At 41.4% G+C, this 25,555-nt stretch overlaps 1 protein-coding gene across 1 annotated transcript in view; it reads right to left on the reverse strand.

The window, feature by feature from the left end:
• Positions 1 to 1,511: 1,511 nt before the first annotated feature.
• usp54b (ubiquitin specific peptidase 54b) overlaps positions 1,512 to 25,555 on the reverse strand; it is a 41,799-nt gene continuing 17,755 nt past the window's right edge. Inside the window, exons 4-15 of the mRNA XM_053340986.1 lie at positions 21,172 to 21,285; positions 20,931 to 21,013; positions 18,989 to 19,094; positions 15,722 to 15,868; positions 12,527 to 12,676; positions 11,678 to 11,870; positions 11,243 to 11,445; positions 10,715 to 10,920; positions 9,750 to 10,132; positions 9,340 to 9,513; positions 9,057 to 9,215; positions 1,512 to 1,962 (exon numbers count right to left, since the gene is read on the reverse strand). Of these exons, the coding sequence (XP_053196961.1) occupies positions 1,931 to 1,962; positions 9,057 to 9,215; positions 9,340 to 9,513; positions 9,750 to 10,132; positions 10,715 to 10,920; positions 11,243 to 11,445; positions 11,678 to 11,870; positions 12,527 to 12,676; positions 15,722 to 15,868; positions 18,989 to 19,094; positions 20,931 to 21,013; positions 21,172 to 21,285 (1,950 nt within the window). The 3' untranslated portion in view covers positions 1,512 to 1,930. The remainder of the gene's footprint in view (positions 1,963 to 9,056; positions 9,216 to 9,339; positions 9,514 to 9,749; positions 10,133 to 10,714; positions 10,921 to 11,242; positions 11,446 to 11,677; positions 11,871 to 12,526; positions 12,677 to 15,721; positions 15,869 to 18,988; positions 19,095 to 20,930; positions 21,014 to 21,171; positions 21,286 to 25,555) is intronic.

Genomic DNA, 25,555 nt, shown 5'->3' on the forward strand with positions numbered 1-25,555 from the left:
TTTATACCTTCCATTTAAATTCTGCTTCTTTCCCACTGAAGCAATATATCAGACTTATTGAATAAAATAATCAAACACAGAATTCAATTTTTTATGCTTGCACCATTTCAGCAAATTAACAATTCCTCCTGTGTATCAATTCATAAACATTTTCCTGTAATTTACCTTTTGAAACTTTGAAATTTGGCCAGAATTGTATAAAGTTGTGTGAGTTATTTAAGTGATGTCACAGCACAACAAAATCACTCTTCAAGAATGGGAGCGTTTGCAAAAATAACAACAAACAAAAGTAAGAAACATTACAGTAGATCTACAGATCAACTGCAGCAACCTATGTGCAAAAATACTACTAATAGTTTTAATGACAAAGTATTTTCTGAGTATACAGAACAAACATTGACTTGTGGTAGTTGATTCTGGGAAGAGGCTCCTTTTCCCTTTTTATATGAAGTTGTGCATGTTGGAATAGTTAGCATCCTCACACACACTCTTCTATGATATTTCAATATTGCATACAACACATTTTACTTATATGATTGTGTGTATTTTTAACTTTACTGTCCCTAATTGTATCCTAATAGCACTGTGCATACAACATATTGTAGAAAACTGAATTTACAGCGTATGGCTGCAACTTATGATCATTTTCATTATTAACTAATTCATCTTATTATTCTTTTTGTTAGTCAATTTACTATTTATTCCATTAAATGTGCAAAATAGTGAAATCTGCATTTGTCACTTTCCAATTTCCTTTTTTTGTCCAACCAACAGTCCAAAAATAAAAATAAAAAAAAATTCAATGTACAATGATTTGAGTCAAATTAATTACATGACTAATCTGATATCAAAATAATTGGTAACTACTTTTCTGTCGATTGATCAATTAATCAACTAATCATTTAAGCTTTATTATACAATATTTTAGGGATGCCAATTCAAATTATACTTTAATTGTTAATGTAATTCAAAGTAAAGAACTAAAACATTTCACTTGCTTGATGTTTTTTCTCTTTTGTGTGTGTGTGTGTGTGTGTGTGTGTGTGTGTGTGTGTGTGTGTGTGTGTGTGTGTGTGTGTGTGTGTGTGTGTGTGTGTGTGTGTGTGTGTGTGTGTGTGTGAATAAGTGTGTTTTGCACCTGTCTTTCCAGCCAGCAGACTGGCCTGGTAAAGGGAGTCAAGCTCAGACAGCTCAGCCTCTTCATGGTCACAGCAGGGATCACTGTGTTGCCCTGGGGCATGCTGGGAGCTGTAGTGCCCTGGAGAGGACTGGCAACTGTAGCTGTAGTTCTGGCTGGACGGATGCGGCCTGATGGGGACACAGCGGTCTGGGGGTGTGTCGTATGGTGTCACAACAGCGTCGGGGCGGTCCAAACTCCAGGAGGACCAATGACGCGTGCCGGTTTCACAGGCAACATCATGCCTCGGCCAATGCTGAGCAGCGCCGGCAGGGGAATGGGGCTGGGGGGACTGCCAGAGGGGTGTGACAGGTTTTCTTTGCCCGGAGGCTTCCAGAGGGGAAGACGGGGGAGGAGTGGAGGGCGGAGGGGGAGGGTGTGTGTGTGGGGGTTCAAGGTGTGTGGAGTGTGCGGTGTGTGTGGTGTGTGTATCCCAGAGACGCAGAGGAAGCGAGGGCAGAGAGATGGCTAAGTGCTTCCCCAGGGGTCTGACACTCACCCCCCCTGCCTGCAGCAACTCACACAGCCTCACCCCCGTCCCCTCCCTCCCATCCTCCCCGTCCTCCCCTCTCCTCCCCGAGCATCCACCCTCCTCCTCCTCCCCTTGGCTAGAAGGGGCGCAAGGGTGAGCGATGCTGAGGGTGAGCGGGGGTCGAGAGCGAGGAGGGCGATAAGGTGGAGGGGGCGGGTCCAGGCCCAGAGCAGCGTCCTGGTTGGGCGTTGCCTGGTCCTCTTCCTCCTCCTGATTGGGCGTCAGCAGTACTTGGACCGGGCCAGGCTGTTCACTGGAGGACACAAGGGACGGAGGGAGGGTGTCAGTCAGCCGGCAGTAGGAGAAAAAAAAAAAACAACACCAAAAAAAAAAAACAACAGAGCTGCTCTGACGTCAGGTGAGTTACTGCATAGAGGGAAGGTCACAACAGCATACCAGGATAAACAAGCAGAAAACAGACACACACTTACACACACACTCACACACAAAAGCTCACTTACATACAGAACAAACAGCTACACAATGATCCAGCCTTATGCAAGCATCGCTTTGTTTGACATGTATGGGATTTCACAGCCATGCTGTTTATGAGTCAGGCACAAGCTCGGCTTCATTGACTGACAGATCGCTGCAGATTCACCAAACTTCACTTCCTGATCCAACCATATCCAACTCAAACAACCAAAGATTCGACTTTAATCTGATTTTCAAAACAGCAATGTCCCCTTTACAGCACCGAGCACCGGTGCAGTATATCACCACTGAAAATAAATGTGGCTTCTACAGTATAGAGTAATTGTCTCACCAGGCCACTATATTACTTTATTGATTTACATACATTGATATGTGAGGAGATGATATATGTTGAACATTAGTGCATCCTATCTGCAGAGGCATGGTGCACATTCAGTGTAGCAGTGTGTGCATGTGTGTGTGTGTGTGTGTGTGTGTGTGTGTGAACAGCAAGTCTGTAAATTTGCGTGTGTCCATTTTTATGAAAGTGTGCGCAGACCTGTGTGTGTCTACATGAGTGCCGGCCCCCATCCCCCACATTAACTTTCCTGTCTCTTTTCAGCCTTAGTAATTACCCAGCAGGCTTTGCAGCGGCGAGCTATAAATCAGAGGCTTGAGTTGATCAATAGAGGAGAGGAGGAAAGTAATAAAAGAGGCTGAGTGCTGAGCTTTACCACCACCTCCTTTTTCTCTTCAGTCCTCCTGTTAACAGTTTACAATTTTTTTACCAAATTTTGCCCCAGCTTCAGACTTCAGTGACTAACTTAGCAGATCCAATCATTGTCTTTAAGTCTGTAATAAACATAGCCTGACAAGAGTTAACACAAAATAGATTTTCAGATTTTAATGAGCATCTTTGAACCTCCTGATGCACTAACACCACATGAGCCTGAGTTTAGCCTGAGAGGTTATTTGGAGTTACCTGCTCGATCCTAAAAATCAGAGAAGACCTGGCCTTTGAAAATAAGGAATGTAAAACACTACAGTTTAAAACTGCTTCTTAAAATATTGTTCATTCTGTCTCTCTCAGCATATGTTAGGCTATTTATTTCATTCTTTGATTATTTGATTGGTCTATTCAATTAGTCTATAAAATGTCAGAAAATAGTAAAAAAGAAAAATGGCTTCATTTTTAATGATCAACAATCCACAATGCAAAGATATTCAGTTCACTGTCACATGAGACAAAGAAATGCAGAATGTGAATGTTAAGATGATTAATTGATCAACAAAATAGGTGCCAATTAAATTTCTGATTATCAAAAAAAGAGTTTAATGCAGAGGTGTTATCTATCTGAAAAGCCCACTTATTCAGCTATGCTCTTGGCTTCCTCATCACTACAACAGTCAGTGAGACTTTGGTTCTGAATTATAAGGGGTGCTTTGACCCTGTTATACCAGCTTGCAAGTCTAGATATCATTATTGTTGTATTTTAAATGTATTAAACAGTATTGCAGTGCATTATCTCAGGTTCTAGATGTGCTACCTCACTCTTTAAATATTAAATTTGACATTTTTTTTGCTCAGCACTTCTTGTACAAAAACTACAAAACAGCAGAAGCTCACTTTCCCCTCCTCAAACAACAAAACTAACACATCAGGAGGGAAACAGACCCACTTACTCTGACACACAAACACAACAACAAAGAGCAAAACACAAACCGCAGCGCAGGATCTGTGTCTGCAATTGCACAGCAGCACACAGGACAGAGACACAGTGACGGACTGCAGCTTTACAGTGCACAGAGGGACAGATCAGCGGCACACAAAGAGCAGAGGGAAGCCTTGGCAGCACACAGCTACAAAGAGCAGCACAACAACAATGAAGGTAAGCAGTGAAGCAGAGAGCAGCTCTGTCGCTCTCCTTTTATCCTCAATAGCAGCACAGAGCCCAGCAAAGCAGGTTTTTACTGCACTGCAACAAACACACAACACAAAGGGGATAAATGTTACTGTATAGTCAAGTGTGTGTGTGTTTGAGAACACACACACACACTTTCACACGCCACATTCTGACACGCATACACACATAGAGCATGATGTGAGAGTGCAGTGGTATAGGGGTAACAAAAACAGGGGTTCTGGGATTTTAGGCAGCCAGAGCTGAAGACACACACATGAGGGTGCCGAGGTGTTTTTGGACAGCCAGCACCCAGAGGACACACACACAGGAGTCCTGAGGTGGTTTTGGGGGCAGCTTGAGCTGACGACACACACGAAGTGAGAAAGGGGTAGGAAGGGGGGGGGGTCTGAGGTGATTTTGAGACAGGCACCGCTGCGGACACATAAGGGGGGACAGTGGTGGTACCTGCGAGGCCCCTGTGGGCGGGCGCTTGCTGTCTCCCGTTCCATTTCCTGTTCCTGCCTGCGTTTGATTGGGCCCCCAGTGCTCCTCATGCACGCAGCTACAGCCAATCCGCTATGAGCGTTAGCCTCATGCAGGGGTCTGAGCACAGCTGAGGATGTTAACAACAGAGCGGAAGATAAAAAAGAGAAAAGACAGAGAGATATAATGACAGAGTGGTGGAGAAAAGGAAACGAAACAAGAAATAAGAGACAGAATACAAGAGAGAAAGAGAGTGAAAGATGAAGACAGAGACAATAAATGAGGATGGAAGATCAGGTGAGACAAGAGGAGACAGAGAAAAGAGAAGCAGAGCAGAAGGAGTGGTTATGAGGGTGCTGGCATGCATTACGCTCCTCTACTGTAAGTCAATGTGTTTTTATACATATATAGAGTTGCAAAGTGGGGGACGTTATTTTGGACATCTAGTTCATTTCCTGAATGTATCTGCATGATAGGATGGATTGGTTAAATTATCAATGTAAAATGTCATCAATCATCAGAGCTAAATATTAGCAACAGTGTTTGAAAATATCGGATTCTTCATTAAATACTAAGAAGAGAAGTTATGACTATGACTTCCAAGGATCACTTATTTTTAAAAAAACTTCATCATCAAGCTTATAAATCTGCCTCATTTGCTGCTAACAGCAAGATGAAGCTAAATATCATACTTTATTGAAACCTGATAAAACATTTAGAAGTTTAAGGCTGTTCATTTTATTCTTTTTATTTCAGTTAATTTTTAATTTGATCATTTTTCAATGAATTTAGCAAATATAGTAACAGTGTACTGTTCTCAACTGCAACAACAAAGCATTACAAACATTACTGCAGCTCTGATTTTTCTCCATTAGTTACAGCTGCTGGGGCTCACAGTGTGATAACAAAAGATGATTTCTCAGAAACAAAGTGTAAATAATTAACACAGATGACTATATCATACTGTAAACTTACTGCATCTTTAAAAGAAGCTCATGTAAAATTTAAAAGGATGAAATGGCACTTCAACTCTTTTGCAAAAGAAACGTGCCCTGGTTCAATGCAATACAAACTTCTGGGCCTGATATGACCGATAGCTTATGTTGGCTAATTTTGGCTAACTTTACATTGTTATACATTAATAAATCAGTTTGCTCTCTACTCATTGTACAGTTACACTACATTTTAGCATTTAACATTTTCCTTCTATTGTCAAAAACCTTTCAGTGTCAGAGGAAACACTTGTGTTTCTATGACGATGAACACTTTACGGGTGGAAAAAGACACCCAAAACTAGCATCTTCTCCCGCTTTGCAACTCTATTGTAAATACATCAATCTGTAAACTTGTTAGTAAGTCAAAAAGTCAAGGTTAGATAAGTGAGGAGTCAACGTTGAGGTTACGTTCATGAAGCTATGGACACCAGAGAGAGAAAAGTTACAGAAGATTTTTTTTTTTCAGACAAAGCTTTCTATGGTGCGCAGCTTTTGAACGCACCCTGAATGGTGTTAGTTTGTTAAAAGAAGATGCTGGACAGGACAACAAAGGAGCAGCCATCACCCATTTGGCTACAGTTTACAGACTTTTGATTGATAGAGACAGAATAAAGAAATGAAGGCTGATGGCAGCTCTGTTGTTGTTGTTGGCTGAAATGTCCTCTAAAACACTGAGGCAGATTGTTTGGAGCCGGTCTGAAACCATCGATACGGATGTGGGAAACCAAATTCTGTTACGTAATCACAGTGATAGTGATGCCATCTGTTTGTTCGCAAGTCGTCCTTTCACTTCATCAAGGTTGAGTGTACTCACAGGGGTGCATGTGTGTCTGTGTGTGTGTGTGTGTGTGTGTGTGTGTGTGTGTGTGTGTCAAGGCTGAACACACTGAAGCACACACAGTAGGACAGACAGGACACAACATAATAATCCCTGATATAGATTTAGTTAGTTCTGAGCTGGAGGGGAAAACCTGCGCACCTGCAGTTCATACAAGGCTCCCTCCTACACACAAACACACACACACACACACACACAAAACACAAACATATACTGCACAGACACAGAAAAATATAATTGCGGACTAATGGATCAAATAGTGTATGCATGAAAACACACACATTCAGGAAGATGGACAAACATTTTGGTAAGTCATTTGGTCCAAGTCAAGCCACAAGTCTGCAAGTCAAGACGCAAAAATCCTTTAAGTGTCTGAATGCTGATGACACAGCATATGAACATTGTTCTTATAGAGCTAATTAAAGCTGTTAGTGGTGTAGTTGAGATCATTTCAATGAAGTGCTTTTCAATGAATATGTAATAAAATACTGTGAGTGGTCATGCAAATGCTGCTTGACATTTCTAGCTTTGAAAACTGCAGAAAGAAGAAGAAGTTTTGAGAAATTTCTTAACATTATAACAGTTTGTCTTTCAATGTTAAGTAAGTCAACTCTCATAGCAATTAAATCCAGTTTCAAGTCGTGATAATTGTGACTGGAAGGAGTAGAACAATTCAGTACTGCACTTTCATAAATTTGGGGGCTAAGTAGAATAAACACAACTAAGAGTCTATAGCCAGGTTCTGTGAGGCTGTGTTTTGAGCGCTTACATGGTTTGCCATCTTAGTTTAGCATATGAGCATGTTAACATTTCTATTCAGCACTAAACACAAGTCATAAACCATATAATTGGACAAATAAAAACTGACAGTCAGGGCATCACCAAAGTAATTACAATTCATCCTGTGGGGGACATGCACATCAATCCATCCAATATAGCTGTTGAGGTATTTCAGTGTGGACTAAAAAGGACTGACATACCGACAATGCCATCTATATAGATATGCCGCTTACATGGCTAAAAGGTAATATGCAGAACTGACGCAAAGGCCATGATATCTAGACTTTTTGTCCCTAGAATGAATAAAGCACTCAAAACATTAGCTACTACATTTTCCATACAGCATCTCTGTCCTCTCTTCATATCCTCAAAACCCTACGCTACCAGTTTATATTATAGTATTATAATTTGTAGTCCCCATGCCACAGGCGATGTCAACTAAGTAATTTTCTCAGACCTGACAAAACTCCACCTGGGTCACAGAGGACATTATACACAAGTAAATTGATTTTGACATGTAAAATTGGTGGACCGCCCCTTTATAAGTATGGCTGGTGTTCAAATGTCAAGTCTAGAGGTCTCACCATCTCACACACACATTTAGATATACTGTACACACCAGGTACATACATAACTGTGCATATGTATGTATGTAAAATGTATATTTTTTTGTGTATGGATATAAACATTAACATAAACAGAGAGAGATCCAAGAATAGTCAAGCGCACATACATATAAAAAAAGGAAAACACAGAATAACACACACACACACACACACACCCACAGAGGAACTTTTTGTGAACTGAGGAACACACACACACACACACACACATTGTGAACTCCCTGAAGTTTGGCCGAGACGTTGGAGCTCTTAACTTGGACTGGGATTGTGATTTTAAATGGGAGTCACCCTGAGAGAGTTTCCCACTTTGTGCTGGTCAGTAAACATCCCACAGGAGCTTCCATGTAGGTCAAAAACAGGGACAGGGATTTACTCTCTGCGCTGTTCAGCTAAAGCTCAGGTAAAATCTCACACACACATATTCTAACAAACACACATCAAAAAGCCAATATACAGTAAATATACATATATATATATATATGAGTTGAAGTAACACGCACTGAACTAATAGAGAAATAAAAAAAAAAATTAACAATGGAGGGAGACAGCTTGAGAGACAGACAAACAGATGGGAGTAAGGACAAAGAGGAGGTCAGACAGAAACATGGACATACAAGTCACTGTGACAGCTAAACTAGACAACAGGTGATAATGTGACCTCAAAGCTGCACCAGGCAAGATTTTAACATAAAAATACACTTTAGCAGCCTGCACCACTGAATGATGCAGCAACATTAATCTCCTAACATTCCCCTAATTGCAAAGCCGTGAATTTAATCCCAAAACCCCCTTTTTTCTTTATAGCTATACAATAGATGAGCTATTTCTCAGGCTAGAATAAGCAGGAGTCAAAAGCTGAACTCCATACAACTCAAAGAAGACGAGTTAATGTACAGGTATTTGTAAGGAATGTCTAGTTCTGTCTTCTCTTTGCACTCTGGGGATGTAAACTACAAACTTGCCCTGTGCAGCTTTGAATACAGTTGTAGTTTGACTTCCTCATAAAGAGTAAATTCACCCAAATCACAAAAAAAAGAAACAAATCCTACATTATTAGAGCTGATTTCTATAGAAGAAATAGTCACTTAAAAGTTATTAACAATCCATTTCCATTGGAGTGGACACAAAAATCTCAGATATCTTAAAACTTGGGAAAATAAAACTATGCATGTTTAGTTACCACTAGAGGTAAATGAGAAAATATGTTTAAATTTGGGTGAACCAACCCTTTACTTTCTACTCCTCACAAACTTACAAACTTTCATACATCTCTTCTGCCCCCCTCCCCTCCCATGCCCTTTCATCCGTACCCTGGTGTTGGAGCTGGTCCAGGTCCATGAATTTGCTGGGTTTAGGGTTGAATCCCATTGCCGCCTCCCGCTCCGCCTCCCTCCGCTTCTGCTGCTCCTGCTGGCGGGCTCTCCTCGCCACCTCTTCCTGCAGCTCGTCCAGCTCACTGCGCCCTGAGCCTGAACACACACACACACACACACACACATACAGGACTGTCAGATGATGAATAAATCTTTAAAATACAGTCAAATCGAATGCAAATTAATGTAGATACATTCATTTACAGGCACAAATAGACACCTGTGTTGGTGCCGCCGCCCCAGCTGGGGGAGGGCAGCTCCTGCAGGATGGCACCGCTGCTTTTTGACTTGGGCACCGAGCGCCATGAAGGTCCTGACATCAGCACCCGTTTCTGTTGCCCCACCTCCCTGCGGAGAGAAGTAGAGACAGGGGAAAGAAACCGAAAAACAGAGAGCAAGAAAATAAGGCGGAAGGGAAAAAATGTTGAGCATGCAGATCATACATCTCTAGACAGATATGTCCATTGATTGAGTTCTTGTTATGGACAACTGAAGTCACACTTCTGTTTGATGCTGATAAAGCAGCCTTGAAGAGTGACAGAGAAACCAGGAGAGGGAAAGAAGATGAATGACAGAGAGCGAAAGGAAGAGACACTAATTGTTATTTGTGTGTTTGAGTTTCCTACCTGTCGGGGCTGCTGCTGTTCCTCTCACTGCTTTCGTAGCCACTCTCCATCCTCTGAATCAGACGTGGCTGGTGCTCCACCCCTCTCAGAGGCGGAGGGGCAGGGGGACCCATTGTCCGCCCACTGCCCAGAGACCTGGGCTGCCCAACCAGCCCAAATCCTGCCTCCAACTCCCCAACCTCCCTCCCTTCTGCCTCTTGCAACCCTGGCTGCGCAGGTGGAGCGGGTCCTGCCAAAGGTAGGGAGTCCTGGGGCTCCAGAGGAAGAGAGGGACCAGGCGTAGTGTGGTAGCCCAGAGAGCAACCTCTCTGGCGGGTGAAGATGCTGTCGATGTTCAGGGCCTCTCTCCTGGGCCTCCAGGTAGGCCTGTACCGGCCTCCGGAAGAACTAGAGAGCAAAGGTGGAGAATGTTACACAGGATGCTTCAGGAGTGGAATAAATACTGTAATACACTCATCAATGAGCTTATTTAAAAGTTGAAAACTACTCAAATCTGAAGAATCTTTGCTTAAGATTTACTGAATTGAAAAATAGAAATGATTGATTTTAGAAGGTTGTCAAACTTAAAATACATGTAAAACTACCTCATTTGAATAACATTAACACATATTGGAGGAAATGTCTAAATTCACAATGTGCACAATGTAGATAAATCACAAAATAAATCAGATGAAAAAGAAAACAGTGGTGTAACCGTGAAGATGCAGAGCTTACTGTTGGTGTATGAAGATAGAATAAGCACCACATGTCAATATGGATGGCCAACAGCAGTGTTAGAGAGGTTCTGGTCTAATATTACCAGACAGTATAAGGAACCTGCTCCATTAATAAGTCTTCTTGTAATCATAAATGGCTGCATGACTCCGGTGCTAATACAAAGTATCATGATGGTAAACTGCATGAACTCAATATAAAAAACCTGGCAGGATGTCTGAAGTCTGAAGTCCGTGTATATCAGTGTTGCAGTACCTGGACTTGCTCTCACTGCTGGTGCTTTCATCCTCCCAGTGGGGTCCCCCTACCCCGCCCTCACAGCCCCCGACCCCTGAAGAAGAGGAGGAGGACAGGGGACGAGAGGAGGAAGAGGAGGAGGTGAGTGGCCGGCGGGAGGAGAGGAGGAAGACGGCCGTCTCCTTGTACTCCTGCAAGGGAGGAGAGGGAGGGCGGGGAGGACCCTCCACTGCTGACTCTGAAAGGCCAGAACAAAAGAAAGAGAAGGTAAATCCAGTTACACCTTTAGTTATCCCACAGGGGGCAATTATGTAGGCAGCAGTGCAAGTAAATATAAGAGTAGCCACTAAAGAGCCTGCAGTGATGAAGAATAGGAACAAACAACTCACTTATTTCCACTGACCGTTGTTTGTTCTTAATTGGACTTAAAACAACTACTGCAGTTTAATATTTCCTCTGACTCCCTGTAAGCACTGCAGCCACTTGTGTATTTGTTTTGAGCTGAGGGTGCAGCTGTACTTTGTGAGTAAAGTTAACTTTGCCCACAGACTTGAATGCAGAATTACCTCCGGTGTCAGCACTGTGTGGTGGTGTGCCGATGTCGTAATTACAGACCACTGTGGTCTGGGATTCACTGGAGAGGTGGCTGCCTGTGGACTGGTGGAGAGACCGGCTGCGAGAGGCGCGGTGGCTAGAGCTGTCCGTCGAAGAGTCAGTTCGAGTATCGCTGGATATAGACGGCTCCCGACCTGGGAGGGGACAAGAGGAAGAGAGATGACCTTTTAATTAATCCGGACTCTTCATATGTTTACAGTCAAAGGCTAAAAACAATAAGTTCCAGCTCTGCAGTTTACAGAAGCAGAAGTTGGATTACAGGGTTGAAGGTCAGAGCTTTACAGCTGTAACCTCTCATGCCCCCCCGACGATAAACACTGAGTAATCTGATCTGTTCTGTAGCAGAGTGTGTCATCTTTGCTGTACCGGAGTCCTCGCTGTCGTAACCAGCCTTGCTGCTGCAGTGCTGGAGCTCCAGCTGCGGGTTGGAGCTGGTACAGGGGTTGGGGCTCTCCTGCAGTATCACCGGCGTCCCACGGGGGTCAGCGTAGAGCAGCAGCAGGGGCTGATAGTGGCCTTTGATACAGCGAGACACCACGTCCTTCCACTTAGGGCCGATCTAGAGGTGCAGCAGGGGGAACACACACACACATACACACAAACACACACACACACACACACACAAAATCACACATAAACATACATATAAACCCACACACACACACACACAAAGACTAAATCTATCCATTTTAATCTATAACATTACGCATTTTCCCATAGAACCAGAAGGTCAAACACATCTTTTGCTGCTGTGTGTCCTTATTGATATCATATAATCACACTTTTTCATTAGCTCAATAATCTAAAACAATGCACAGTGTGTAGAAGTGTCAAGGACATACAGTATAGGTTCACTTTATATCACACTTTGACACAACCCTGCTTCCTCTATTCATTCACAACAACATTCATTCATTCATTTTCCTGCATTCTGTCACATAATCTCATGCTTAAATCATAAAGTAGCACAACACGAGAAAAGCTTTATCACTGAAGGCTGCACTAAGATCTCAACAAAGACAGAGATCAAACCTTTAACACATAATCAATCTCAAGCCGCCACCGCCGCAAAAGAACTGACCATGCAGCACTTGAACTGAGATGCAGCGTAGTTCCTGCCGCTGCTGCTCTCAGAGGCACAAGTGGAGATGCAGCAGATACTGTACAGCCCATCCTGCCAGTGTTGCAGCATGCAGACTCCAAACTGTGTCTCACCTCTTTGACGTGGGCGTCGTCGAAGTACATCCACTTGCGTATCTTGGTCTGGAAGAAGAAGGTGGAGTAGTGCTTGCCGTAGTAGCACACCATGCCCACCAAGTAGAGCTCCGCCTGGCGAGCCCTCTCCTCTGTCACACGGTAGAACAACTACAGAGAGAGAGAGAGAGAGAGAGAGAGAGAGAGAGAGGGAGAGAGAGGGGAGGGGGAGGAGACAGAGAGGGAGAGATGCAGGGAAGAGAGAGGGAGAGGTGTGCGGTAGGGGGAAGAAAAGAGATAGAGGAGTTAATGTGAATACAAGCACATTTTTGCTCACCCAGTATATATGCTGTATGCAGTAATCCTTCAAACTCTTCACTTTCCTCTCATTGTTTGCTGCACACACTGCACAGTCCTGCATATATTCTGCACCTTCCCATGCAGAAAGGATGCATGAAATCTCACACTGATGCCTCAGTAAGATCAGCTGCTGCAGATACAGCTGCTGCTATTTGCACCTTTTTTATTTGTACAGATGACTGTGATGAAATAACTGTAGTTGATGGTTTAGGAATGTCAATGTAACCTTTTCAGTATCCCAGCCTTACAGTATTATGATTGATGCTGGCTGCTGCACTACAACCACGCAGTTCAAAACAAGAACATTTCAAATTATGCAAAGTTTATTTATTTATTTATTTTTAGTCTATTCATCATTTTGTCTTCAAAATATCAGAAAATAGCCCATCACTAGTTTCTACAGGCAAAAGTGATATCTTCTGAACTCAAAGATATTCAGTGTTAAATGATATAAAACAGGAAATGTTGCATTTTTTTTGGTAGATAAATAACCTACAGTGAAAGTTAACTGATTATCAAAATTGTTATCCATGTATTGGGATTGGTTCAGCGCTATAATGTTCTGATCTAACTACACTAAACAGTTACAGGGAATAAAAGTAGAGAGGAAGAAGATCCACAAGACAGACAGAAAAAGGTGAAAGTGGTGGAGCAGGAGGAGGGAACCAGGAGGCAGATGGATTCACTTCTTCTGATATAATGACTACACAAAAGCAGAAAATACATTATGCCTCTGATTCGTATCTAACAACTAGCTTCATCTCACAGCAGCGGGATGAAAAACGAGACAGCAGGCGGAGATAGAAGATAGAGGATGGAGGGGGGGGAAACTTGACTCACTATAACACATATTCATATTCACTGATCCATTATTCATAGATATCACTTCAGAATGCGGCTGGAGATGTTACAGTGGCATTAAAATGCACCAACATTACTCAGTCATGACACGGAGTATCAGGGGTCGAACACGTGTGTGTGTGTGTGTGTCTGTGTGTGTGTGTGTGTGTGAGAGGTGTGAAAGCTGAAGTAAGAGATGAAGGCACGGCATCCTGAGTTCTACTGTATATGAGACTAACAGAAGTCAGGTCAGCGGATGTTACTGTGTGCTATAATCTGTTGTGTTGGGACAGGATTGGGCGTTGCAGCATGCACATATTTGTATTCTGTATTTGTCATTAAGACTGTGCACGTGCAGTTACTTATGTGTGTGTGTCTGTGTATGTCTTTGCACGTGTCTGAATATCTGAGCATAAGCGTGTTTGAAACTTTTTTTATATTTGCACCTTTGACCAGGAGGTAATGTTTTTGGTAGCATATGATAATAAATTAGCTGCTAGAGAGAACTTGTTGGGGAAATGAAATTAAAACAGATGGAGGGTTCAGCCATGTGCCAAGGAATGCAAACAGATTTCGTTTTTGTAAATCCAGAAATTTACTGTGTTATATCTTTTCACTCTCCGGAAGATAAATATTTCTATAACAACTATCCTAGAACATGAATAACACCAACTTCATGGCATTTCTGAGTAGCCGAACTTAAATAAGAATATACAACATGGCGGGCACAGACAAGTATTTATGGTGCTGATGGGCTGTTTTTAAAGTGTTTATACCTGATGTGGTATCTGCAATTTCTTAAATGAAAGCTTCAAGTGTTGTGATATATGCGAGTGTTTGTTTTGTTTTTTAAATATAGGAGCCCCCACATCACCTTTTGTCTATTCTAGCATAACGATGAAATACAGGAAACACAAAATCACTTGGTGTTCTTGAAAACAGAACAAGGCATCCTCTATTTTCACCGTCACCTAGCAACCGTGTTCTCATAACTAAGACCACCTACTGTAAATGCCAAACATGTTGTATACCTGACCTCCCATGTGGAAAATGATAAGTACGAGATGAGTATAAGCCATATCCCTGGAAATGAAGTTAAATCAGGTCAAATCTGTTTGGTTCAAGAGGTTAGAGAATTGTCCATGTGACAAAAGTACTAACATGAACACAATGCTTGGCAGAGTAAATAGTGAAATGAAACAGCAATTCAGTTTGATGATCAGGCAAGCCTTTTCTCATGAACTACAACCTTTACTTAAATGAGGAGTCTTCAGCCATGCTGGTGGTTCTATGAGGCTGTATGGAAGCAGACTGCTTTGAGCCAAATGCTAAAGCCAGCTTGCTAACATGCTCATAATGATAATGCTACCATGCTGATGTTTTCTGGGTAATGTTTACAACTGTTGCCATCTTAGATTAGTGTGTTAACATGCTAATATTTACTGATTAGCATTAAACACAGAGTATGATACAGGTATTTGGTCATAATCCACAGTATTGGAACATTTTGGGGCAATGGTGGTGATGTATGAAAAAGTCCAGGGATCACCAAAGTCACTAGGATTCATCCTCTTGAGACCAGGATTCTGGGTACCCATTTCTATGGTAATCCATCCAATATTTGTCAAAATATTTAAATCTGGACAAAGCAACTTGACACTGCCATACCTAAGACTCAAAATATGGTGCATTGGAAAGCCACGATTGGTTGTCAATATGATTTTTTATGCAGGTCCGAATAGAGATGAAGATTAAAAACCTCTGAACATTTTTCTGTTAGTTACAAATTTAGAAAAAATAAGATTTGAAACAAGGTTAAATGATTATTTCTTACAATAAGACACATCTTGCAGTTACCAACCCCCCTTTTCATTAACGAATTCAGAGGACTGTGTCTCGTTTCTGTGTATTTTCGTCAGTGTTTTAGTTCTTGGCTGCTCACATGAGCATACATAATATATATTAATGTGTTACAATGAGCATATAATGTGTATAATGTGTGAGTGTTCCCCTTACATCCCCCAGACGCAGACAGGTCCCCAGGCTGTGTATGACGTCCTCCGCCAGGTCAGAGTGGTCTGAGTCCCACACCAGGCCAATAGACACAATCTCCGGCGAGTTCATCAGCACCCGGCGGATACGCAACACCTCCCCACAGTTACTCTGTGATGGAGGGAGGGGGGAAAAAGGAGAGTGTGTGATCAAACAGGTTTATTCATTCTGTGTTATGAGGCACAGAATGTGATGACCGTGGTGCACATCGCTAAAGCCATGCCTTTATTTGGCAGGCGCATGCATGAAGATAGACTGGGCAATAAGAGAATGAGCTAAAAGGCAGGACAAAAGAGATGATGAAAGGATTGTAAGAGAGAATGACAGAGGAAGAAGCACTGTGCTGAGTTGTATTTGTCCCTTGGGCCTTCTGTTGAGTTCAGAACCGTGTGTTCTGAATCCTTCCTTTGAGTCATGACCCACCGCAGAGCTGGTACGCACACACACACACACACATACACACACACACATACACACACACACACACACACACGCACACACACACGCAAGCCTACAAACATGCACACACGAGCATGCACGCAGTGCTGGCAGAGTGGGCTCGGAAACAGCCTGAGAACACCCCGGCAACCAGACACTTTGCCAAACACTCACACACACACATACGCACAAACACACAGAAACCTCCCTTTGTGGGCGTCGGGCTGTCTTGCACTGGCACCAGAGATGGCAGGAAGATATTTTGCCAGGGTCTGCTTCTCAATTCTCAGAAAGGGACACAAACACAAGCGAGGGAGAAGCAGCCAAACAGCACAGCTCTGAGACATAGGCTATCTGTTAGCTTAGGACGCATTGACAGGACACACAGCCTTGGTTCAGCTCTCTGTGCTGTCTCAGGGCTGAAAACAGTCGGTGACAACATCATTTATCAAATGATCGTACAAACAGATTTGGTCTGATTCATAATACAACATTGATCGGTGTGTTCTCATCTCTGCATTTTATATGCAAAGATTTCTTGTCTTTTCTTTTTTTTTTAGTTTTTTTTTTCTTCTTTTTTTTTTTATTTGCTGAGGCTATGCAGACCTTTCCAAGAGAGCGTGTGTTATATAATAGTGCTGCTGGTCAAAGGATACTGTAGGTTTGCAGAATGCTGATCGTGGCATTCTTCGGAGCAAAATGAAACAACTTTAGGAAAATGTTTGTGCTTATGCTTCCTCACGAATCATACATTGCTGAAATAAAGAGACAGTCCCACTTTTATAGATGTTCTGACATCTGACGGGGCAGACATACTGTTCATTTACTGTTTCATTACCATACAGTACATCTGTGCAGTAGTGGAAAGCATCCAAGTGCATGCAATGAAATCAAAAGAGCTTTCCGGTTTATTGCAACTCATTTATATCATTAATGATTACCAAGGTATGTAAAGGTTGTAAACAAGACAACAAGTTGTTCGGTCAAAGTTGAATCAGGAGGTTGTTTTTAAACTGGGATAAACAGTTTGAATTATACAGTTTCCTGTTTTCGTTTTATCTTTTCTAATCTTTAGCAAAGAAATGATGGTCAAAAAATTTGATGAAAATTTTAGACAAACTAAACTAATTCGTCTATTTTGAGGTACTCGTACTTGCTGTTTTATACTTCTATTTATTTGACAACTTTGTTTACTTTGCAGACTAAAATTCTACTTGTAAGGAATACACAGCAAAGTTATAAATTAAATTATCCAGCAGTGTGTAAAGTAGTTCAAATCAGCTCCACCTCAAACAACTAAAATACTGCATATACATTAATGTAGTAGTATTAATAATCCAATAGTTTTTGAAGTACATTTTGTGGAGATTTTTTTTTATTTTCTGAAAAGCACCTGACAATTTCGTATTTAAAGTATATGATTACATAACACTAAAAGCTCATGAGAAAAGCACAAAACAGAATAACAGATGTCAAATTTGTTCTAAATTTGGCAGAAAATAGTTTGTTCCTGTGGGACGACACTGCTCACAGTAAGAAGCTGATTAGGAGCTTTAGTAAAAATATCTGCACACCACTGCATCTGTGTATAATATCATATACCAAATATCCCAAACCTGTGTACCAAGAATGTTTCCCACAGTTTCCTCTGTCGACTTTTTGGCAACAAGAAAATATCTTCATACTCTTCTATCTACAATCTAGCACCTACAGTATCTTCCAGCAGCCTCACTCCTCTCCAAATTCTTTGTTTGAGCAAAGCTCCAGCTGGTATTAACAAAGGATCAGCGCTGGAAGTGATGGAGAATAAACAGAAGCAGGTTGTGCAGGACAGTAAGCACAAAAATGTCAGCGTTTGGACCGTGAATAAGCTGATGGTGTTCACTAGCGAGGCTGCAGTGGTGGAGGCGGTGATGGAGCTCTGTGGAGAGAGGTGCAGCTGCTTGACTATGCCCAGAGAGGAGGCTCTTTGTGCGGACACTTTGGCAGAGAGGAGGTGGGAGAGCTGCGCCAAGCTGGATCTATTCAGCAGCAGCACTTTCCCATGTGGCAACACAACACACACAAACATGCAGAACAAAGGAATCACACACTTTCCTCTGTCCACCTACTTCACACCTCTCTCTATCTTACACTTGTTTAGTGAAAATACAGAATATATGAGGCTCATCAATTCTGTTTTTTCCCCCAGATTTTCACCAAATAACATCATAATTGTTTTCCCTGCTGTAAGAAGATGATAATCACCACGGTTTACTCTAAAGGAGGTCAATGAGGACAACTCAGAAAATGCTTCTGGTAATAGAAAATGAAGAGAAAAATGGGAAGAAAATGCAAATGAGTTGCTGATTATGTAATACAGGCCCACTAAGTAAGTAAGAAACAGAAACCAAACAAGAAATGGTGAAACTCCCAAAGTGATTATGTTGCAAATTATACTTTTAAAATAAATCTGGTTTTCACCCTGATTTTTGTATTAATGATTTTTTAATCATCTTTAAATATAAGGAGGCGAAATTTCATGATTTCTTTTCATCTTCTTGACTCAACTCATATTGGATTAAACAAAAAGGAAAAAACCTAACATGGTATGGATGAAAAATAAATGCGAATGTTTGTTTCACACATTTTTGTCTGCATGCAGTTGTTCCTGCACCGGAAGTCACAGTATAAAGTTGCTGAGTGGACAATGTAATGTGTGTATATGTGTTTTATGAATGCAGGTGAACGTATGTGCGTGTGTGTTGTGTGTGTGTGTGTGTGTGTGTTGTGTGTTTGTGTGTGTACTCTCACCGGGCAGTTGCGCAGGTCTCCCATGTTGCTGGCGTTGCGGAGCAGTTCTCCAAACATGTCCGGTGTGGGTTTCTCTCTGCACTCCAGCATCCTCACTGCCTGGTTACTGCAGCATTGGACACACACACGCACACACACACACACAAATACACACACACAACAAATACAGTAACGTGTAAGTATATAAAGTGTATAAAGATTGTAAGAATATCCAAATGTGTTTTGTGGCCATCATTTCAGTTTCTTGGTCTGCATTTAGATACTTCAAATGAAAAAGACAAAAAAATTCAAATATTATCGACACACATTCAGCGAGAAGTACGACACAAAACGAAACAATTGTCTGCAAATGATGTATGGCCCTCTTAGTCAGCCCCTCACTCTTTCTCTCATCTGTGTTACTACAGAAAATCTGAAGAAGAAAAAGTCAAATAAGGAAAAGAAAGAACAATTAGTGGTTTTTTATCATTTTTATGGTTTTAATCATAAAGTGAAGATGTCATTGTCAGCAAGTTTCTTAATCCTGTCTGACCGATTGTGATCTTTGACCTTCCAGAAGTGGTCAAGCTGAAAGATTTTCCTGCAGAAAACGATTACATTGTTATTTTTTACATATTGTTTTTAAAGAACTTTATCCACTACGGACATCATTTGATTTTTGATTTAATCTTCTTGTGGTATTAAGTAATTATATAAAACAATTTATTAGTAAAAGTGTTTGTGACATGTCCTTCAACGTGGTTTAAGGCAATGACGCTTTAATGCTGAGCTGCATTTATCCTTTTTAAGTACAATTGTCCTCTGAAGGACAAACTGAAATATATGTTATTATCTGTGAATACCAAATGAACTTGTGTCTGCAGCTCAGTGCCATGTATGAGATTATGTGTGCGATGAATCAGCATTGTTTTTTCTGGTGGAGTATTCCTTTAAGAATAACGATTTTAAAAACCATCCAAAATCTCTCCTCCTTCTCCCTGCCTCCCCCTCTCTCCCCTCCTCTTCTCCTCTCAGCTCTCCCATTAGCCTGAAATGAACTGAACCTCTTCCCTCCACTCTCTCACTCAATTTCAACGCTGCACTTGCCCTCTCCTCTTCAGATGCACGGGCAGATGCGAGGCAAAAAAAACAGAAAAAACAACAATGCACTTGCACTTCTGTTTACAGAATCCTGCTTGAACCAGACATTTGTTTTGTCTTTTTGTTGCCCTCTGATTATCTTACTCATGTTGACTTTTTCATATTTGGCTATTTCGACTGTAAACAACAGACTCTGCTAAGGGTAAAAATAGCCTGGCAGTGCTAACAGGCACAAACACAGAGCAGTGGCACCGCTGTGCCCCACAACTACCTTAACATAGTGTGTTTATTTGTACTTTTGCCCCCCATTCATCCCTTTATTTCCTCTGCCGTGTTCCATTTCTAAGCAGGATATGGAGCGATATATCCCCTTATTTCCCTTTCGTTCACAGTCTCTCCGACCCACTGTTCCACTTATAGATTTATGGCGCCCCCTGGGTCTACTGAATCAAACAGCTGATTGATTACTTCCCCTGTTCCTTATTTCATTGACTCAGAGCGTGTGCGATTTTTATGTAACAGCTCTGAGGATGCACACACACGTCTCCCGCGAGTGTACATGTAAGCTAACGTCCACATGTATATAGGAGCCATGTTATGCATAAGCTCACCTTCTCTTGCATATGTGTGAACATACATGTGTGTGTGTGCCTATATGTGTGTGTTTATGCACGTATATGTGCATATACGTGTGTGACTGTGCTCACAGTTCAGTGTTCAGCAGGTGTGGGGAAGAAGAGAACATGCTGTACCTTCCTTTACTGCCACCCAGCCTCAGCTTGCTGCCAGATTTACTGCAGTGTGTGGTGTGTGGTGTGTGGTGCGTGTCTGTGTGTGTGTGTAGGTGTGTGTCTGGTCTTACCAGAGGGATGTAGTGGAGATGTAATGAACCATCTGAATGAAGGGCAGGGGGTCCGATGTGGCTCCACAGCTGTTACACACACACTGCAAAGGCAAATACATCCGCAGATTTATTTCAGCAAATCATCTTCAATCTTAAAAATACTTGTGCGGTCACTTATTTATTAGAGAGAGAGAGAGAGAGAGAGAGTGTGTGTATGGTTGTGTATGTGTGTGCGTGTGTGTGTGTGTGTGTGTCTCACCTGTTCAAACAGAGTCATGGCAAACTTCTGGTGTGGTATGCAGTGTTTGGCTGTGCAGATGTCTTCTCTACTCTCCGCGCTGATGTGGAAGTGGATACGCATCAGAAGATTCTCCTGAGAAACACAACTAAATTAATATATGTCTGTGTGTGTGTGTGTGTGTGTGTGTGTGTGTGTGTGTGTGTGTGTGTGTGTGTGTGTGTGTGTGTGTGTGTGTGTGTGTGCACTTGAGTTTGGCATATGTGCTTGTTTATATTGTGGTTTATATTGTGTATACATATGTACAGTGTGTGTGTGTGTGTGTGTGTGTGTGTGTATGTGTGTGTGTGTGCGTGTGTGTGGGTGTGGGCATTTCATCGTTCCTTTCTGTTGGTTCTCTTGTTAATCTGACCGTGGGAGCAGCATCTATATTTCATAAGAAGCCGACTGATTCCCTGACTGAACACATTTACTACCAATCGATCAGACAGCGCCTCTCAGACACACGCATAAAACACACACACGCACACACACACACACACAGTGGAGGTCTTTAAGGCAGAAAGAAAGAGGCAGAGAAAGTGGAAGACAGAAAGCAACAGGAAGGGTTGAAGAGAGGAAGATGACGAGAAAGTGTATAAATAATAAAACCTGTGACTGATTACGGTGTCCCACTTTAATCTTCTCCTGCAGTATTTGATAAGGTTAATTACAAAATTAGACACCCACTATCTGAAAAATACAAAGCTCCCTCACTGTTAAAGATCTTTGCTCATGAGGAAGTAGTTTTTTACATACATAATATAAAGCCATGAGGTATAGCACTGTTGTTGTGTTTTATTAATATAAGGATATACAGCCTGTAATATAGTACTGTGGCGAGTTGTGACTGCCATTCTCCATAAATTTAAGAGGAGCGTATTCAGATTATATTAATGGGCCAGTGCACTCAGTCAGAACTATTTGTCGAGAAGTCGAAATTCTTTGGAAACCCCCTTGCCCTTCTCCTCCTCCTCCTCCTCCTCCTCCTCCTCCTCCTACATCTTTCTGACGTCATTGTAACTTTCCAAAACCAAATATCCAACATTCACACCCACGATTGATGGCTGGTCGTGTGGAGGTGAGTAAGCAGCCATGGTTTGAACTTCTCTCTCTCTCTCACGCTCTCACTTTTTTAGATTCATGACATGAGTCATTTATCATGGGAAGAGCGGAGTGCAACATTATGAACGTCTTCTAGGAGAGGCTGTCTGAAGATGTGTGTCATTATCCCTGTATTTGAACTACAGTATATTATTCCCTCCCCCTCCCTCTCTCCATGATAGCAGACTTTTGACTCCACCTTGGAGTGTTGCCATTCTGAACAATTATTAACACTTTTGATTTCTGACAAGGTTGAACAGCACGTCATATAAACTACTGCAGTTCTGAGCATCAACCCAACCAGACACTTCATTTACACCTGATATTAACTTATAATCTGTATCTAGATATGGGAATGCACAGTGTAAATCCATACAAAATGCATTCAGATCAGAATGGATCAGCCACACCACATTCAGAGGTGGTCAGTCTGGCATTGTGATTGGATGCCGGCCAAGTGTAAATGCAATCTGCACAGCATGACTACATTCATAAGAAAAATATCTACTCAGTGAGTTGAAAGGTCACTTAACTCCACCTCTGTCCTCCTGCCAGCTAAAGCAAGCTTGGCAAAAGCATTGAGTAGTAGCAGTAGCTAAAATTCGGCATTGCTTCCCATGACCTGAGTCATATCTAGATGAGATAAGTTGAGATAATGAAAATATGTTTATTTTAAAACCAGGGGTAAATACAAAGATCCATGGATACAGATCAAGATACAGACTGTGTCCCAATCTGGTCCCAATTGCGAGGCTGCATCCTCGAAATACGCATTTAGAGGCCGATTACGTCACAACGCCGCGTGAAGGCTGTCCCAATTCGAAGACTCCTTCAAATACAGCCTTGAAATGCGGCCTTCTTTTCCCTCTTTTTCGAGGATGCACCGCTACTATCCTTCGCGGCCTCCCAGATGCTCCCATATCCCAAGATCCTTTGCGCGGCGCTGTTCAGTGCCGCGAAAACACAACAATGGCGACACCAACAGGTGAAGACTTTTCATTCAAGTGTAAGTATTGGTTTGTTTTATTTAATTATTTGTACTTATTACTACTTATACTTTTATACTTTTACTAATTACTTATATTTTATTACTTGACTTATTTTTTTATATTTATATATATATATATATTTACTTATATTTATATATATACATACTGTATATATACACACACATATATATATAGACTAAGATGAACACATTTAGATTTTAATAAAGAGCTACGTTTGGGATTGTCACTATTATATGTTATACTTCATTATTATGATCATTTTTTGCTATATTAGAACCCTTTTGTCTGTTAACATAGCATCCCTGTGTTTACCTTTTCTCTTGCTTCCCTCTGTGTTTAGAGCAATACTGGAAAAGATGGGCGTGGAGGGGAAGGTCCAGCCCCACCAGGCGAAAAAGAAGTGGTGATTTTATGTTAATGTTATAAAATAAAAAATATTGTCAATTGTTACACGTTGTCTATTCCATTTAGTATTTACAACTTAAGTACAATTTATAACAGGGTTAACAAACGGCATAAAGTGCTACTGTTCAGGAAGAACAAGGGATTAAATATTTTCTTTTATTATCAAGTGATGAAACATTTAACTATTTACAAAAATTACATCAGGAATAACTATTTACAGATTATTATTTTATTATTCTTTCTCTTGTGTGTTTTCCTTCTTTCTTCTTCTTTCTTTCTTTCTTTCTTTCTTTCTTTCTTGTGTGTTTTCCTTCTTTCTTCTCCTTTCCTTTATTCTTCTCCTTTCTTCTCTCTTATAATTTTGTCAGCTTTTTCACCGTCTTTTCGGTCGAGACGTCTTTCTCGTCTTATGGGCGGGAACAGCTGGTGACGCAACCAGGAAATGCCTCGAAGGCTAGACCGTCTCATTTCACAACGGTTGATGCGTCCTTCGGAGGTTCCTCAGAAGGCTGCATCCTTCGAAGGCCGCAAAGGCCGCGTACTTCGAGGATGCAGCCTCGCAGTTGGGTCGGAATTGAGACACAGCCATAGCCTGAGATGGACGTGCAGGTCAGGAAATGACGTAAACGGACCGCATATGGTTTGTTATTTGTGTTATTACGTTACGTGTTGGACTAAATACATGTTGACATATTGAGGAAAGTATTCCGTTTTTATGGAAACGGATTTCATATTTCACAAGAATGGATACTTGGCGAGCTGTACAGAAAGTCCTGAGTCATAAGATGATCGTTGTGGATAAAGGGAAGACTTTGAAGGTATGTAGGCATTATAGCTTTTCTTACTTAGCTCAGGGGCTAGCCGAGCTAATCGCTAATACTATTACGGCTGTGAGCAACCATATAAGTCGTGAGTGGTCTTGAATGAATCAGGACAATCTAAGCTTTCCAACGATGTACGGCATGAATATATATGTTTAAGGGTTGGTGTTTAAAACATTCAGAAGAACGTGTGGCTACCTCCTAACATCCGTCCCGTCCCGTAGACGGAACAGCGTGCGTTAAGTGGTTAAAATGTGTTCTGGTTTTCTCAGCTGTGCTTACATTGTAATTGTATCCCAATATGTAAATCAGCTGTCCCACACACCCCCAAATTAAAGAAACTGCGGCCACAAATGGAGATCATTCACTTCTAGACTTCTAGTTACTGCTGGCAGGAAGAGGCAGAGCTAGATGACCTTGCAACTTACTGGGACATTTTTTTCTAATGAATGTGGTCACACAGTACAGATTGCATTTACACCTGGCTAAGATTCAATCACAATCCGATTCCTGACCACCTCCAAATGTTGTCTACCTAACCTGATCATATTCTGATACCAATATGTTCTGAGTGCATTTACAGCTTGCACTAAGTTGTGTTTTTCTTCTTGTTTTTTGAGTCTTGATGTGTTTTTCTTTATTCAGATTAATTATAAAAATACAAATTGTGTGTTGATGCCAGGTGTAAATGGGTGTTAATTAGTATTTACACATAAAACTCAGAAGTTCTATCTTAAATTCTGACAAATATCTAGAATTTCAACATGATCTGACCAAAAAAACAAAAACCAAGAAGAGTGTTCTTCCGTATTCTTAAAGGAGTTTTAGGAAATCTCAAAGCATTCAGGGTTTTGTATAGTTTAGCCCATTAGTAACAATGATGTAAGTGATTATCGTGCATCATGATTTTTTTGTGAAGAATCAAAATCATAAAACACTAGCATCATTGAGCCCTATATCACATAGCAACTAAAAATATACAATCTCCATCTCCACTTAATTATCTGCATCCATGTTTTTACATTA

The sequence above is a fragment of the Scomber japonicus genome, chromosome 20, assembly GCF_027409825.1.
Source record: "Scomber japonicus isolate fScoJap1 chromosome 20, fScoJap1.pri, whole genome shotgun sequence".
In the NCBI taxonomy this organism is placed as follows: Eukaryota; Metazoa; Chordata; class Actinopteri; order Scombriformes; family Scombridae; genus Scomber; species Scomber japonicus.